Source organism: Amblyomma maculatum, chromosome 11, assembly GCF_055883805.1.
Source record: "Amblyomma maculatum isolate TAMU_Amacu chromosome 11, ASM5588380v1, whole genome shotgun sequence".
NCBI classification, from domain to species: domain Eukaryota; kingdom Metazoa; phylum Arthropoda; class Arachnida; order Ixodida; family Ixodidae; genus Amblyomma; species Amblyomma maculatum.
In genome coordinates this window covers 12,273,206-12,287,478 of record NC_139354.1, presented here as the reverse complement: position 1 = coordinate 12,287,478, position 14,273 = coordinate 12,273,206, and the positions used below count along the sequence as shown (strand labels likewise).

General features: G+C 42.5%; 1 protein-coding gene and 1 long non-coding RNA gene across 3 annotated transcripts in view; one reads left to right on the top strand and one right to left on the bottom strand.

The window, feature by feature from the left end:
- Window positions 1–7,004, bottom strand: part of LOC146172882 (uncharacterized) — a 29,143-nt gene extending 22,139 nt beyond the window's left edge. The window contains exons 1-2 of one of the 2 annotated variants that reach the window (XR_014702304.1): window positions 6,624–7,004; window positions 4,919–5,142 (exon numbers count right to left, since the gene is read on the bottom strand). This is a non-coding gene — a long non-coding RNA (uncharacterized LOC146172882). Of the gene's footprint in view, window positions 1–4,918; window positions 5,245–6,623 lie in introns of those variants that run through there. The other variant, XR_014702303.1, reaches the window with a different exon arrangement.
- Window positions 173–10,233, top strand: LOC146172881 (uncharacterized). The gene is made up of 6 exons (XM_084585056.1): window positions 173–297; window positions 4,782–5,190; window positions 5,940–6,140; window positions 7,139–7,352; window positions 7,607–7,739; window positions 9,685–10,233. Exons 1-4 carry the CDS (start codon window positions 173–175, stop codon window positions 7,211–7,213), a joined length of 810 nt encoding a protein of 269 aa, XP_084441182.1. The 3' UTR covers window positions 7,214–7,352; window positions 7,607–7,739; window positions 9,685–10,233.
- Window positions 10,234–14,273: the final 4,040 nt, after the last annotated feature.

The window sequence follows — 14,273 nt, the reverse complement described above, 5'->3', positions numbered from 1 at the left end:
TCGCCAATTCCCACTCGCCCATTGGTCGTGACGTCAAGGCGCTTCCGCTCATCCTCTCCATCGTAGGTTCTCCTCCTCCCCGGTTTAGGCTCAGGGTTGCCGTCCCGAAAAGGGAAAAAAGTAGCGACGCCCCGGGCGCTGTTCGGAGTTTCGCTCGATATCGCCGCCGGACATGACGACTCTTCTGCCCAGTCCGGCTTCCAGTGAAGAGATGGCGTCCGCTTTCTACGCACGCCATGCTGCTGCCCCCGCTTGGTCAGCCACCCCTCTTCTGATCCTGCCTGGATTTTGTGCGAGGTATTTCACTTCGTCTTTGATCTTCACCTTTGGTTGGTTTATGGGGTTTAACGTCCCAAAGCGACTCAGGCTATGAGAGACGCCGTAGTGGAGGACTTCGGGAAATTTAGACCACCTGGGGTTCTTTAACGTGCACTGACATCGCACAGCATACAGGCGCCTTGCTTTTCGCCTCCATCGAAAAGCGGCCGCCGAGGCCGGGATTCGATCCCGCGTCCTTGGGAACAGTAGTCGAGCGCCACAACCACTGCGCCACCCCGGCGGGGTGATCTTCACCTCTATACCTATGGATGCAAAAAGGAGCAGAGTGCTTTCCTACTCCTCCTGTGGCAAATACCTCACCAGCAGCTAACTGTCATTTTCAGCCGTTGGGAGGCGACAGCGTTTAGTGCACCTCGTGTACTTCCGTTTGTAAAGGATACTTTATCTTCAAGTATGACACAGTTCCTGTTCGAGCAGTCACCTTTGCACCAGAACTCCTTCTATCACTTTTTTTTTTTCAAGTGTAGTTAAAGTTGGCAAGCTCTTGGGGTGGGTGCTTGGTACTGATGTATTGGTAAGGCGTTAGGTGGGTTAAACTCTAACTGCGTTCTCAATAAGCACCGCTGATATAGGCCTCGTATCCCTCAGGGAAATTTCACCGACTTCCGGAATGGCAGAAACGGCAAATAGAAACAATTTTTTAGGTTGTTTGAAGTTCACACTTTTGTTGTGTTCATCTGTTTGGTCGCCAATCTACAGCTCATCAACCTCCTTCATCACGATCCTTTTTTTGTGCGTTAAAACGCGACTTTACTCAGGCAAGCTATATGAATGATCATCCCGATAATATTCCACTTCACTCATTCACGCACTCAGTGCACTCACTCATTCACGAGCGTAATTTCGATTACCCCCGAAGAATATTTTTCACGTCGCGCATTAGGCATACGAAGAAGCATACAAGTGTTATGATTCACGCGTTTGTGGAAGAATGCGCATTTTATGTAATATCGTAAGTATGTTAAATTCGTTGAAATAGACAGGATGTTATACATTTATTTTGTACGCTGGTTGCCTATCCCTGTTCTGCATTAAAATCAGTAACTTAATACCTCAGACGACACCTTTTGCGAGAAGAAGGCAGTGTCATGACAGCTGCAGATGCATTGTAATCAATAAGTGCGTGATCTCTTTGAGAACCGAGCAGAAATGTGTAATTGTATTGAAGAGTAATCCAAAAAGGAGGGCGTGTAGAAGTCAGCCGTGGCTATGGGTCGGATTCTGTTTTTCATTAAACGCTGCAAGTGTACAGCCCTACCAACTGTAGCAAATAGAGACGACAGTAGTGTTTCTAAGCGATAAAAAATTTAGGGCGGAGTATCTGTCTGCGCATTATACATAAGGACTATTCTGGGGGGAGAGTTCTAAAACGAAACGTTTTCTTGCATGGTCACCGATTGAGAGATCGAGTAAAATTATTCGTGGCTTCTAAACACCTGAAATATAGATATGATGACTTAGATCATTTACTTCTACTTCGTCCCTATATTGTTGGGATTCCCATACGGAAAACTTTAATGCAAATGATCTGCGGTGAACATCGGTGTGAACTGGTCTACATGAGTATGTCGCTATTGGTTGGAATTACAAGGTTATAACAAAATATTACCACTAGCAGTCCTCCTTAATACATCTGTTGCTGAACCTCATCATTCTAGTAAGGTTGGTACCATAAGGTAGAGACAACCACCAGGGTATGAATCCTCAGGCGAACTTGATAACTTCAATGAAATTCTCTTTCTTTACTCAACGTTTTCAGAGGCATATAGTCATCTGAAACGGGAGCAGTGCTGCTTACAGAGTGAAACTCTCTTGTGAATCCATATCAGCAGTGAGCTACCAACTATGCGACTGTGGATGGTGGCTTTATCGGAGGGCTAATTATCCCGTCCATTGCACCGTGGCATTGAGCAGTACCCTCCACAGACAGCGAAGATAAGCATTCAATGAGCCGGTTCCCACATTAGTGCCGGCCAACTGAACTCTTTCTGAGAATGCAAAAGGGCAAACCTGTCCCGCGTCATGCATCTGCTGACAACATGCACGGTTTATTTTTTATTTCCATGTCCACCTCTGGCACTCCTCAACCCAGCTCTTTTCAATGTACTGTATCCCGCTGCGTTGGCCACAGACGAGTCGCATAACAATGCGTGGCCCTGAGAACCGTAACACGCAACACATTACACCAGCTTTAACTATTCGAGCGTGACGGATGTGACAGGCGAAATTTAAAAAAGCTCCTATGCGTGTAGATATGTACTTCATATGCCTTCTCCCACATCGTCACCCATCACGATCTTTTTTCTTCGCTCCTTTCCCTTCCCCAATGCAAAGTAGCAGGCCAGATTTGAATTACTCCGGCCAACCTCTCATGCCTCTTCCTTTAAATAATCCATCTATCTATCTATTAAAAGAGCCCTTCTCCCAGTTCGTCTCGTTTTCTTTTTAACCATCATGAAACAACTATTAACAGGGGATTAGAATTGACACGACAGCTAGGAGTGGAGAGTCATATACAGGTAAAATGCTTCGTGGTAGAGGGACCTAACCACAACATATAAAGTATTGGTGCATGGAGTCTTTCGGTTACTAAAACAAGCAGCTATTGTATAAATGCTACGTTTTTTGTCAAGAAAATGAGTATCTAAAGGATAAACTCACTTCTCTTATTGAAAGCGTTCGTACAAATCAGTAAAGTTACGAATAAAACAATTTCTTTTCACATCGCTTGTAATATTCTGCGGCTGGTGAGAATCGAACGAACGTCCCTTTTAGACGCCGTGCCACCGCAGCCCCGGTTATCGGCGGAAATAGAGGTGTATACTTAATGGCTAGCAAATACTCACGCATGCTCCACGCGCAACCGCCGTGAGAAAATACTGCGGAGCTGTTTCTCAGCTTGCTCGTCTCCTGAGCGGTGAAAGTGCCCTGGCCAGATTAGACGCCGCGAAGGCGGAAAGAAGGAGGGCAAGTGGACCTGAATCGAGTCTTGTTATAAGATGCAGATAAGTGTAGGCATAGAATTGGGGAACTTGGCTTCATGCAGCGGAATTTACTAATGACTACTGAGGCTCTCGGTTGCAATTATTTGGTGGGAAATTGATGTTTGTTTAAAGGCTTGTCGTGGGAATGGAAGCAGAGAAACCCATGTTGTCTGTGGGAACCAGCAAAGTCCGCGATGGTCCTCCTGGCTGCCTCCTCGCTTTGAACATTTGTTGCGGAAGCATTTTTTTTTTTTTGTCTTTATAGTCAGCCTTGATAATGCGCATGCTGCAAGGTTGATTTTAAACTTATTTTCATTTTATTTGTTACATTCTTAGAGCCTTTGAACGGATACTTCACGCTGTGACATTTGGCTTCCCAGTAATCATGTCATCCGGTTCTGTTATACGTTGCGCTCTTTTACAGAGGAAGGCGGAGGAGGCTTTCTGCGCAAAATGCTGTTCAGTTGACTTTTATTTTATTTTTTTGTAAACAATAAAATAGCTACAAACAAAATTGTCATCCAACAGTTTTGGTATGACACTAAATTTGAATGTCATACAGGCAGCACCTGACTTTCTTGTTTCTCAATTCAATGACATTTCAGTTTGATTTCATGTTCCCGTGCGCTATGAACACTTTAAAGGCAAAATACATTCAGGGCGAAAAGAACTGTGAAACATCAACGAATTCAAGCGGAAAGCGGCTGCCAGCTAAAAACTAGCGATCTTCCATAAAAAGTAATAACTTATAATCGCTTTCACATGCTTCCAGTCGTTTTTATGGCACAAATGAAAAGCGATGTTATAAAGTTTCTCGAGATGTGTCGAGAATGCTTGCGCTCTTTTAAATAGTGTAAGGTGTCCAGCGCTAAATATTTTCCGGTAGATTTCATTGTCGCATGACGCTCGTTAACGAATAGTACCGCACATTTTGCGTGCCTGCAGGTGTGTGGGAACAAATCTCGGTCTCTGCGTTTATCCATCGTAAGAAGCCCACAACTAACTCCCTCCCAACTTACAGGTGTTCAGAACAGGCAGCGAAAATAAAACTTATTTTATTTTGTTCATTATTACTGTCAATTCTAAATGAGTGTCAACATATAGGAACAGTGGTGAAGAAACAAGAATAGTGAACTTGAGCCCACGCTCCATGTAAGCAAGTATAGACAGTGCTTGCATTTTTAGCTGACTGTAGAGCGGGCAGACATTGAGTCGAAGGAAACATTTTGTAGCTTACAGAGAAGAATTCGCCATGTTATGACAATGTGCTAAGAGTGTTCGCAAATACTTTGAATATCCTTACAGGACTACTTAAATCCTGGGCGAACACAGCCATCACCCTATCTGTCCCATCTGCAGTAGATTGCTCTTTTTAATCTATCAGAACATTAAAACAAGCAGATTAATGATTTATGATTGCATACGAAGAATCATTCATTCCCTTTCTGTTCTGTGCAGCCATGCGGTGCAACCTTTCGAGCCAGAGACCCCACCGCCAGACAGTTCGGCTAGTTGGGATTCTCACCTCGACTCGCGATCTCCCTCCAATCATGCTACCGGTACATCGAGCATCAAAGCTCACGACAGCGGCCTACCTCTCTCGGATGTCAGCAAGAGGGCCAGTAAAGGCTCAAACGATGTCTGTAGCGCCGTCGTGGTCTCGTCGTCGTCGTCGTCTTCAGCAGGTGGATCATCATCCGGTTCTGGCGGGGCCAGCAAGCGCGTGGTCCCTCACCGAGAGAAGCCTCCGCACCTGGTGGCCAGGAGGAATGCCCGGGAGCGACGGAGGGTGGAGGCGGTTAACAGTGCGTTCGCCGTGCTGCGAAAGTGTGTGCCCGTCGAGAACAGAGCCAAGAGGCTGTCCAAGGTGAGCGACGGCGCGCTGACGACATCATTCTCGAGCGCCTTGGAGTGTCTGGTATATAAATTCGTAGCCCTGAGGATTCAACGTGAGCAGGAACGAATCACGTTCAATCCAGTTCATCGATGCTACTCTCATTATCGCAATTCTCCAAACTCTGATTGTTTGCTAGAAACGTCATCTCATATACGTGACTGACTAGTATTGCCGGCAACGCGAAACTTTCTGGATGCCAAATCTCTCTTAAACGTCCAAACAAACCTGAAGTAACTGACCAACCAGGCGCAATGGTTAGGGAGATGTACAACTAATTATACTGCAAGCAAATTCCCCTATGCAGTGTGATATGATGTACACCAGAGCATACAGCCAGGAACTCCCTTCAATTTGACCAAATTATTCACGGTCGGCGAGCTTTTTTAGTAAAACAAAAGATTAAGGCCCTTTCTTTACTTTCGACGACTGCTGTCGTTGTTGCCCTGTTATGGATTCATGAATCCCTTGATATTTGGAGGTTGTATATAAGCAAAAATGGTTACCATTGTCAACCGAATTCGGGAGCCATAACTGCGATGGAATAAGCGTCTCAAATAAGTGAGGTACCAAAGAGCTGAGCAGGCTCAATATGACCTAAATTTCTTTTTGTGCCCGTTGGACACGAGGTCACTCAATCAGTTTTTACCAGTGCCTTCGTTAGCTAATCGCAGCACGCAGTCAAGCGTCGACATGAAGCGCTGCTATTTGCTTTTCCGCAGGTCAAGACACTACACAAGGCTATCGAGTACATTTACGCTCTTCAGGACCTTCTCGATGAAGCTGACAAAGCCGTCAGTGTGCCAGAGACAAATTTTCCGGACGCCGACCCGGCAAGCACTGCGGATATCCAGAGCAGCCAGACGTCAGTGATTAAAATGAAAGAACAGCAGCACAACGAGAGATGGGTTAACTTGGAAAACGTGAGTCACTGTAATAATTGGTTTTTTGGAAATTATTCTGCACTCATGGTCATCCCGAGAATCACAAAGACGCAGGCTTTCAGTTGAGCTTATTTTCCGTCAGGCGTCCGAAACGCACACACTGTCAGACATGCTTGAAGACAGAGACAACCAATGAATAAAAAGTTACACACCGAAACGGTGGAGAAACCCATGGAGCATAGCGAGTGACAAAATGACACGGAACACAATATCATCGTTCAGTATAAGCAGAAATATTGTCATATGAATGGAAACACAATTGTTCTGTTATCCGGGGTAGAGCCCGTGATCTTACTAAACAATTGCACTTAAAATGCAGCATTAAGCGTTCATTCTTACAGGAAAACTGATAGCTTCTTCTCAGAACACTCAGTTCGGCCGCTCAGCTTCGCAGGCTTCTGGCCTGGAAGGGCCGCTGTCCAAAACCACCGCTACGGGCAGGAGGTGTCACGCGATACGTACTCAGCAGAGTTACGTGCACTGGTGTCTATCCCTTAGGCTGCTTCACAATCCTGTATTTTTCGAAAATCTGTTCCCAATCGCCATGATTCGTAACACCTAGCTAGATTAAAGTAAAGTTGCGCATCCGAAATTAATACCAGACAGACTCTCTGGCAATAATGAATAATTGAATACTGAATTTTTGTTTTCGACCACACTATGTATCGTTAGCATGATTCCCCGGTTTTCTGGCGTACGCAAGCATTGGCATTCGTTAATTGAAACGGTAATATATTTTGTGCGAAAGAAAGACTATTTTTTTAATATTACTAGCGGAACTCACATATGGCACAATGAATGCATAATTTTATTACTAAGCAGAACGGGCCTCTACATTCGACTTTTAACCCTTCGTCCGCTTCTTCTCTCTACTGACAGCTTGTCATCATTTGCACCATCTATCATGACATTAAAATGTAGACGCCAAACTAGCACGACCGCATCTTACGATTATATTTTTTGTCTCGATTCTGCAGGTCGGCTACGGAACAGATAGTTACCAGAGTTTCCTGAACTACTACGAGCAATATCCTGCATCATTTGCAACGTGATTTCTTGGAAAGTAGAAAGCGGAAGTGACGTGGAGACGGGGGCTCTTGGAGACGCATTTTCGCCATAATTGACGTCTCCAATGCACAGTGTGGATGTACAGCAACACAGAAACGAAACCAAGCGTCATTCTTTTATGAGGTGAGTATTTTTCCAGAAATTACGTGACGAAGGTTAGAAACAACAATAAATTTTGACAGATAAGAATTTATATTAATTAACTATGTAGTATATGTATGTTCGAATACATGCATCTGTGCTTACGCGCCATGGATGGGAGAACACCTGCCTTACTCGAGCTAATGATTTGAAATGAAACGCTAAAATACACTTTTGTTAAAATTATATTCAGTGTTTAAAGATGGTGTAAAGATGATGCCTCTCTTATTTTTCAGGTGGTTTCATTCACAGCGAGTGTGTTTAAGCGATGCGCCTAAGAAACATGAGGTCACATCATTGCACAATCCAAGGCGTTGACTCGCTCCGGTCTTGTTAACTGCACTGAACTTAAGGATTGTTTTACGGCCCGTAAGTATCAATTTCATTTCAGCGAAACATAAAACAGTAAAAATTTAAAGCTGCTTTTATTGTACAGCAAAGTTGGTTTCAAGAAAGTAAGTAATGCTTTCTTGATGTCTTTATTACGAAATTGTGTCAGAAACTAATGTTTACACTTTAGCTAAGTTTAAATCATTCCATCAAAGAGCACATAAAAAACTGTTCCGAGCCTTTGAGGCTGTGAAAAGTTCTGTTAAGTGCAAGTCACAATCATAGGCTGCACAAAAGAACACTGCGTTTGCTTGCATGCAATATTTATTTGTGCCCTTTTGGTCGTGAATGCGACAACAAAACCGCAGAGCACATCCGCACAAAAACAGAACTCCTGTCGCATAGTTCCATCATTATTATCCTCGAAGCTTAAGAAAATTCGCTTACATTACGCGGCAGCGCTGTTTCTTTTGAGAAATAATCCCTCGTTAAACAAGACAATTAAAGGGCGATCCAGCATTGGTCTGCAGGATATTTTCTGTCGAAACCACCTTTATAATTCCACCCGCACAACGCTCACGCCTGATGCAAATTAGAGTCGACATTTCGCAATGTAGATCGCTGGCCGGGTGTTTGTAACGCAGCATCAGAATCACCTCTATTCCCAACGCCACGTTTTCTTTTCATCCCTCAATTTCGCACTGAGGCACCGCATGGCAGTGCTGTAATAACGGATTTCAGACGTGATAAAGGCATTTTATTTGTAATACTTTTTGCACGTTTCGATAAAATGATTAAGCCATTGCTGTTGAGCCCATATTGATTTTACTTTGTTTCGTGGCATTTTACTGCCACCTCATCAGGGCAGTTTTCAATGTGTGGATGCGGTCACTAGAAATTTTCGTCTGTATTTTCGTTCCCTCGATTCCTGATAACATTTGGTTACGTACTGAACCGCCCGGCTTTTTTTTTTTCCTTGTATTTCTCGAGCTGTCACAAAGCTTATATATTTAATGTCCTTCTTGCCATTTTTCGCCTAGCTGTCACAACTACAAACCGAATACTTACACGCCCGTCCTTGCGTATACAGTGATACACGCAACATAAGAGTCTGAATTCGATTTGTTTTGCAACTTGGTCGTTGTATTAACTGACATTTTCACACTTCTTGCCTTCTGAAACGCTAGATAGCGTAAAAATATATTTGCTTTTGGTGTGGTTGCAGGATTTCCAAATTGCGCATCAAGGGTATACACAATCAAATTGCTTTTCAAGCATTACATGTGTGCATTGCGTTGAAATATTTAAACGATCAGTTTTTCAGCGTGAAGAAGGCTTCAGCTAAAGTCAATTGAGAGATTCTATAAAATTCCAGTCAATAATGTTGTATATAGTGTTGTAATAATGCTGTTATCCCCGTTCCCCACTCCCCATGAGATTTATGGCAAGAATCAGGGAGTCAAGAAATCAAGCCGCTTTATTTTGTCGGAGCCGTCGAGTTACAGGGTTGTTCCTTAAACCGCACTGATAAAGGAATGTTATTCGAAGCATCATTTTTGCTGAGATATTTCAGGAAGTGTGGGCACGTTCTGATTTGTTAATTTCGTTTTCGTGCCAGTTAACGCGGATAAGCGACCTGGCCATGTAATGCAAGAAATATAAGCGATAAGGGGAGGCTGGTGAAAGCTCAAGGTGCTGTTTAATTACCACATTACCCATTTCTGCTCCCAGTGCAAACAATGTCACGACCTGAGGGCATATAATTGTTTTTTAACTGCCAGCGTTTCCTTGTCTTCTAAGCATTTTTGACGTGCATTTAATCGCCACATAATAATGATCAAACCTAGTTACCACCTTGCCTTGTCTACTCTTTCTTTCATTTGTGGGCTCGTGGCTTCAGCTGATCTGAGGAACACTGCGTTATAAATTCTTCGTCAAATTTGGCAAGTTCGTTTTTCAAAGCCGTGTTTTTCCCCTCGCCCAGGAACTCCGGAGTCCGAAGAGCACATACCGCCCCCGAAAGCCAGCCGCAAGATTTGGCACCTATCAAGCAGTTGGAAGTATATATATATATATATATATAGCATCACTGCCATTGACATACGCAAACTTGTCTACCACAAAGCAACAGCAAATTTCTTAATAAATGACACTGGAAGATGCAGACACGTGAGTGAATAAGCCAATGACTTCTGGCAGGTCGAACAAACAATAGGACTTGATAAAGGATATGGAGCTCCTGATACACCACCCGGAGTTCAACCTGCCCCCATATCACGGAAAAAATGGGCGCCTTTTGTATTTCACCTTTCTCATATCTTGCCATTCATATGCTCCGTACCAAGGCGACATGGTCAATGATTGACCATGCCAGTTATTAACGACGTTATCAATAATAAAGAGGCAGTATTGGTACTAATTGCTTATCGGAATTCTGTTTACGTATGACACAAATAAAGCTTTCCACCTCTTTTGCACTGCTTGGCGCTGAACTTCTCGCTTTGAATAAATTTATGAACGCTGCATGGCCTCAGAAAGTATTAATGACGCAGAAAATTGAACGGAATCGTTTTTTTCTTGAGAGGACAGAGATGCAGAAAAACGCTGAATAGCAGATTGAGCAACAAGAGCTTAGAGCATATTATCTCTCAGTTCATTTGTACTTGAGCCAAGGAAAAGAGCAATGTACAGCGCCTGAAGAGATGCACAGTATGAATGGCACGTTTACCTCATTCTACAGAATGGTTTTTATGGCTTGTTGGTGCATGACCATAGCGAGATCAGCTCAGCAGGGGACGAAGAAACAAGAAGAAACTGCACGATCGCTAATCTAAACACGTAATCTCGTAGACCCAGGGCCTCCAATGTGTGGATGGCGTTCGGTTGTGCCCTCGACTCCTAAGTCCGTAGCTACAACAGATGCTGCGTCGATACAAATTCAGTTCAGCAGCTGGTCTTTTCGGAGAGTTCGCCACGCAGCTTGGCATTCACCATTTGCAATTATAATTTGAGCTTGGAGCCTGTAGATCCGAGCTTGCCTGTACCACTGAAGCTTTGCGAGTTTGCACGCCTTAGGGCTGTGTCCAGCTGACAGTACAAATTCGCTTAATAACCGTTTCATATCTTTAGCTTGCAAGTTGTTGCGAATGCAAAACTACATTACTTCTCTCATAGCCTGAGTCGCTTTCGGACGTTAATCCCATGAACCAAACCAAAATTACATCGTACGTGCACGACAAATGCAGTACAGACATTCTGGCGAACATTAATAAAAACGACCCGTTGCACCTAAAGTATAGCTCAGCAGTATGGCTTCGAGGCTTTTTTGGGCTTATTGATGCATGACCATAGCGAAACTGTAGGGTAACCGAGGAGGACGCAAGAACAAACGAACACGAGTTCACGTCGTGCAAAATTGACTTCGTACGTGTATCTCGTTCATACGCCAAAGACAGGCTATCACTTGAGCTAACAGCATCGGATCCATAGAAATGAGACATTTTATCACATAGAGACAAAAAAATATATAGAGGCGGAGTTCTAACACTCACCTCTACTGATGCATTTATACTATCGGCTTCAGTTATTAATCGCGTGGTCATGTAGTTAATTTTCTCTATCGCAACAGGTTTTTTCAAAGAACACTTCCACCTTTTCTATTTAAATCACATTAATGAGCGCTATCAACGAGTGATCTTTCTCGCTCGTCTTTGACGTGACGTGCGCGTTCCATTACTCACTCGTATACGCATCTACCGTCTGGCCGATGTAAGGTGCACTGCTGGATAAATAAGTCGTCTTCAGTGCAAGTGACGCATGACTTTTGATGACCAGTCACGCATCCAGGTGCTGTGTTGAATTTGGGGTTTCCAGCCTTGCACACGGAAACAAAAGCTTCTTTGGGGCCGAAGATAACGACGGTTGTATTTGCCCGTCGTCCAATTCTTTTAAGGTAGTGGGAAATCTTGTACAAGTAAAGCACTACAATAAAACGTTTCCTTTCAGTGAGCAAAGGATGGCGGTTGACATTGACATTCATACAGTTTCTTGAGGAGCTTCTCGGCAACAGGCACCTGAACATCGACAGGATAACCAGCATTAGTCAGCCTTATAGTGTGCTCCTTTAAACTGTCGCTCATCTTCTTTCTTCACAATTTTCAGGATCTGAAAACACATCTTGACAATGGATCATTTTACCAGTTTCGTTTGAGTAGAACGATACTGCAATACAGGCTTGTTATTATGAGGCTGGTCCAGAAAAACGCGATCAGATCGGAAAGTCAAGTTAAGGCATAAAAACGAAGAATCATTTACAAGAAATTCAGTGGTTAAAACAAGTGCGTCGAAAGAGTATTCTATAATGGTTAAAGTGATTACAGTTTTTGCCTCTATAGTGAGCCAGAGTCACTTTTATCAATTGGTAAGAATTCATCAACAAATCGAAATATTTTCAGTAATTCCGTGCCATCAACGTGACTGATCAAGATGACTTGTCAAGCTCGAATAAAAGCATGTTACTTACAACCGGGGCTAAACATGTAATACACCTTTCTTTTGACTGTAGACCTTCCGTTCCAGTATATAAACTGAGATTTCAAGTAAAATTATAAAATTTCTAAAATGCCACCCGCTGATATACCTGTCGTGTTTTGAATACCAACACATCCAAACTGTACAAAGTACTCCTCCACATAGTGCAGTACCTTGTTATTCAGCAACGAATAACATAGATACTTAATGTTTACTGAACTGCTCACCTCCAAGGTCCAGACTTTTGAAATAAATCAAATAAAAGAAGTTAAAAGGCTATCGTTCTGGAACCAGGCATGCTCATCATCATAATATCAATAAGAATCTAAGGTAACCAGCGCAGCAACTATTACGTTAATTAAAAATAAAACTTTATTTCTCACCAACCTTGTGATTAAATCTGGAAGGCGGTAAGGTCTAATGCAAGGAAATATTACTCCGGTAAAAAGAAAGGAGTGACCAATCTTTATACTTTCACTTTCGGAACCAGTTCAAATAAATACCGAAAAGCAACAACATTTTATATTTTATGATTAACATTTAGCAGATGTCTAATGTTTTTTATGCCCGGACTACTAAACTAAGGTTGCATTGATTGGCGTAATTATTCGGTTAAAATTTATCCTGGCCGAAGGCAAATATTACGAAGGATAGCTTTTCTGGAGTCCTCTAAAATGTTTGAAAAAGTAGTGCTTGTCTCTGTCTCTCTCTTTTTTTTTTTTTTTTTTTTTTTGTCTACACTCGAAGTCAATGGATAAACCGTATCCGCCCTGTAACTAATGGAAAGTTATCGAAACTATGAGATCAGAATTTTGTTTCACAAAGTGCTCATCCAGTCGCTATTCTCGTTTTTAATTCAAGTTGCACGCTTTCCCGGCTGCCCTATTGCTTTAATTTGCATGCTTGATGCACCTGCGTCAACTATAATTAATTCAGGCAATTATTCAAATACTTCGATTTTTTTTTTTTTTTTTTTTTTTTTTGACTGAGCAACAAACTACCATGTTCGGGTCAACTTGTGCCACGTGAACTGACAAGAAATGTACGCATCCGACACAAGCTTTTTCCGTCCGCCTCTTACCGTCAGTAACTTTCTTCCATTACTCAACCTCTGTTTCTGTAACGACCTCACAATCATGTCATAGTTGTAAGTCACACTTAGTCCTACAATTTCTTCGGTGTTGATATGCGAAATGAAAAGAAATTTGGTCGAAAATAAAGTTTCTTGAGAATAAGATTTTTTGTTTTGAACACGCTGTTCCTTAACCCTCCTTACTTTATATTTTGCGCCCACCTATTCACACAATACACACTACATATATGCCAGTCGCTAAAACATTACCACACACATTTGTTACATATGTTGTATAAAATTTAGATATCAGAATGCTATCTCATAATTTGTGTTATCAACATTTTGAAAATTTCCGAAATGTAGATAACACCCACAGAAGATCTACTTGGTGCTTTTTGCTTATATACACACCACACACACCAATGACGGAATCTGTGAGAGCTCCATACGGTTTTTGTAGACTCTGAGACCCGATAGTTGCCTACAATGACTTTCTTTTATCCGAAGTGTATAATAAGTTCGGTGAACAGCGAGCTCAGTTTTCACATATCGCGTTCTTGGACACTCAGTACGCTATAAGCCTAGTCTCATTGATTAAATGTACTTTCTGGCGCCTACTATTATAAGGCTTACACTTTATTTGTATACTAGTTCTCCGTTCATTTTACGTTCCTTTTTTTCCGATGGCCTCGTAGGGAGTTAATATTTAATTCTTCCTTCTTTCCGACTCTTTTGGGCGCTCTTTTTGTTACCTCTAATCGATAGTTTTTATTTTATGCACCCTGCGTATTCGCCGATTTTGCCGTTATTTATTTTTTCTTTTTTGTCATTGGTGTGTTTCTATACTCACTTTCTGAACGTTGAAGTTTAGTTGTTTTTGCCTAATTTACCTAGTATCTCTTCATTTGTATTAGAAGACGCTTTACAGTTTTCCCTTCCGGACCTCCTAATTCATGATAGGCTAATAA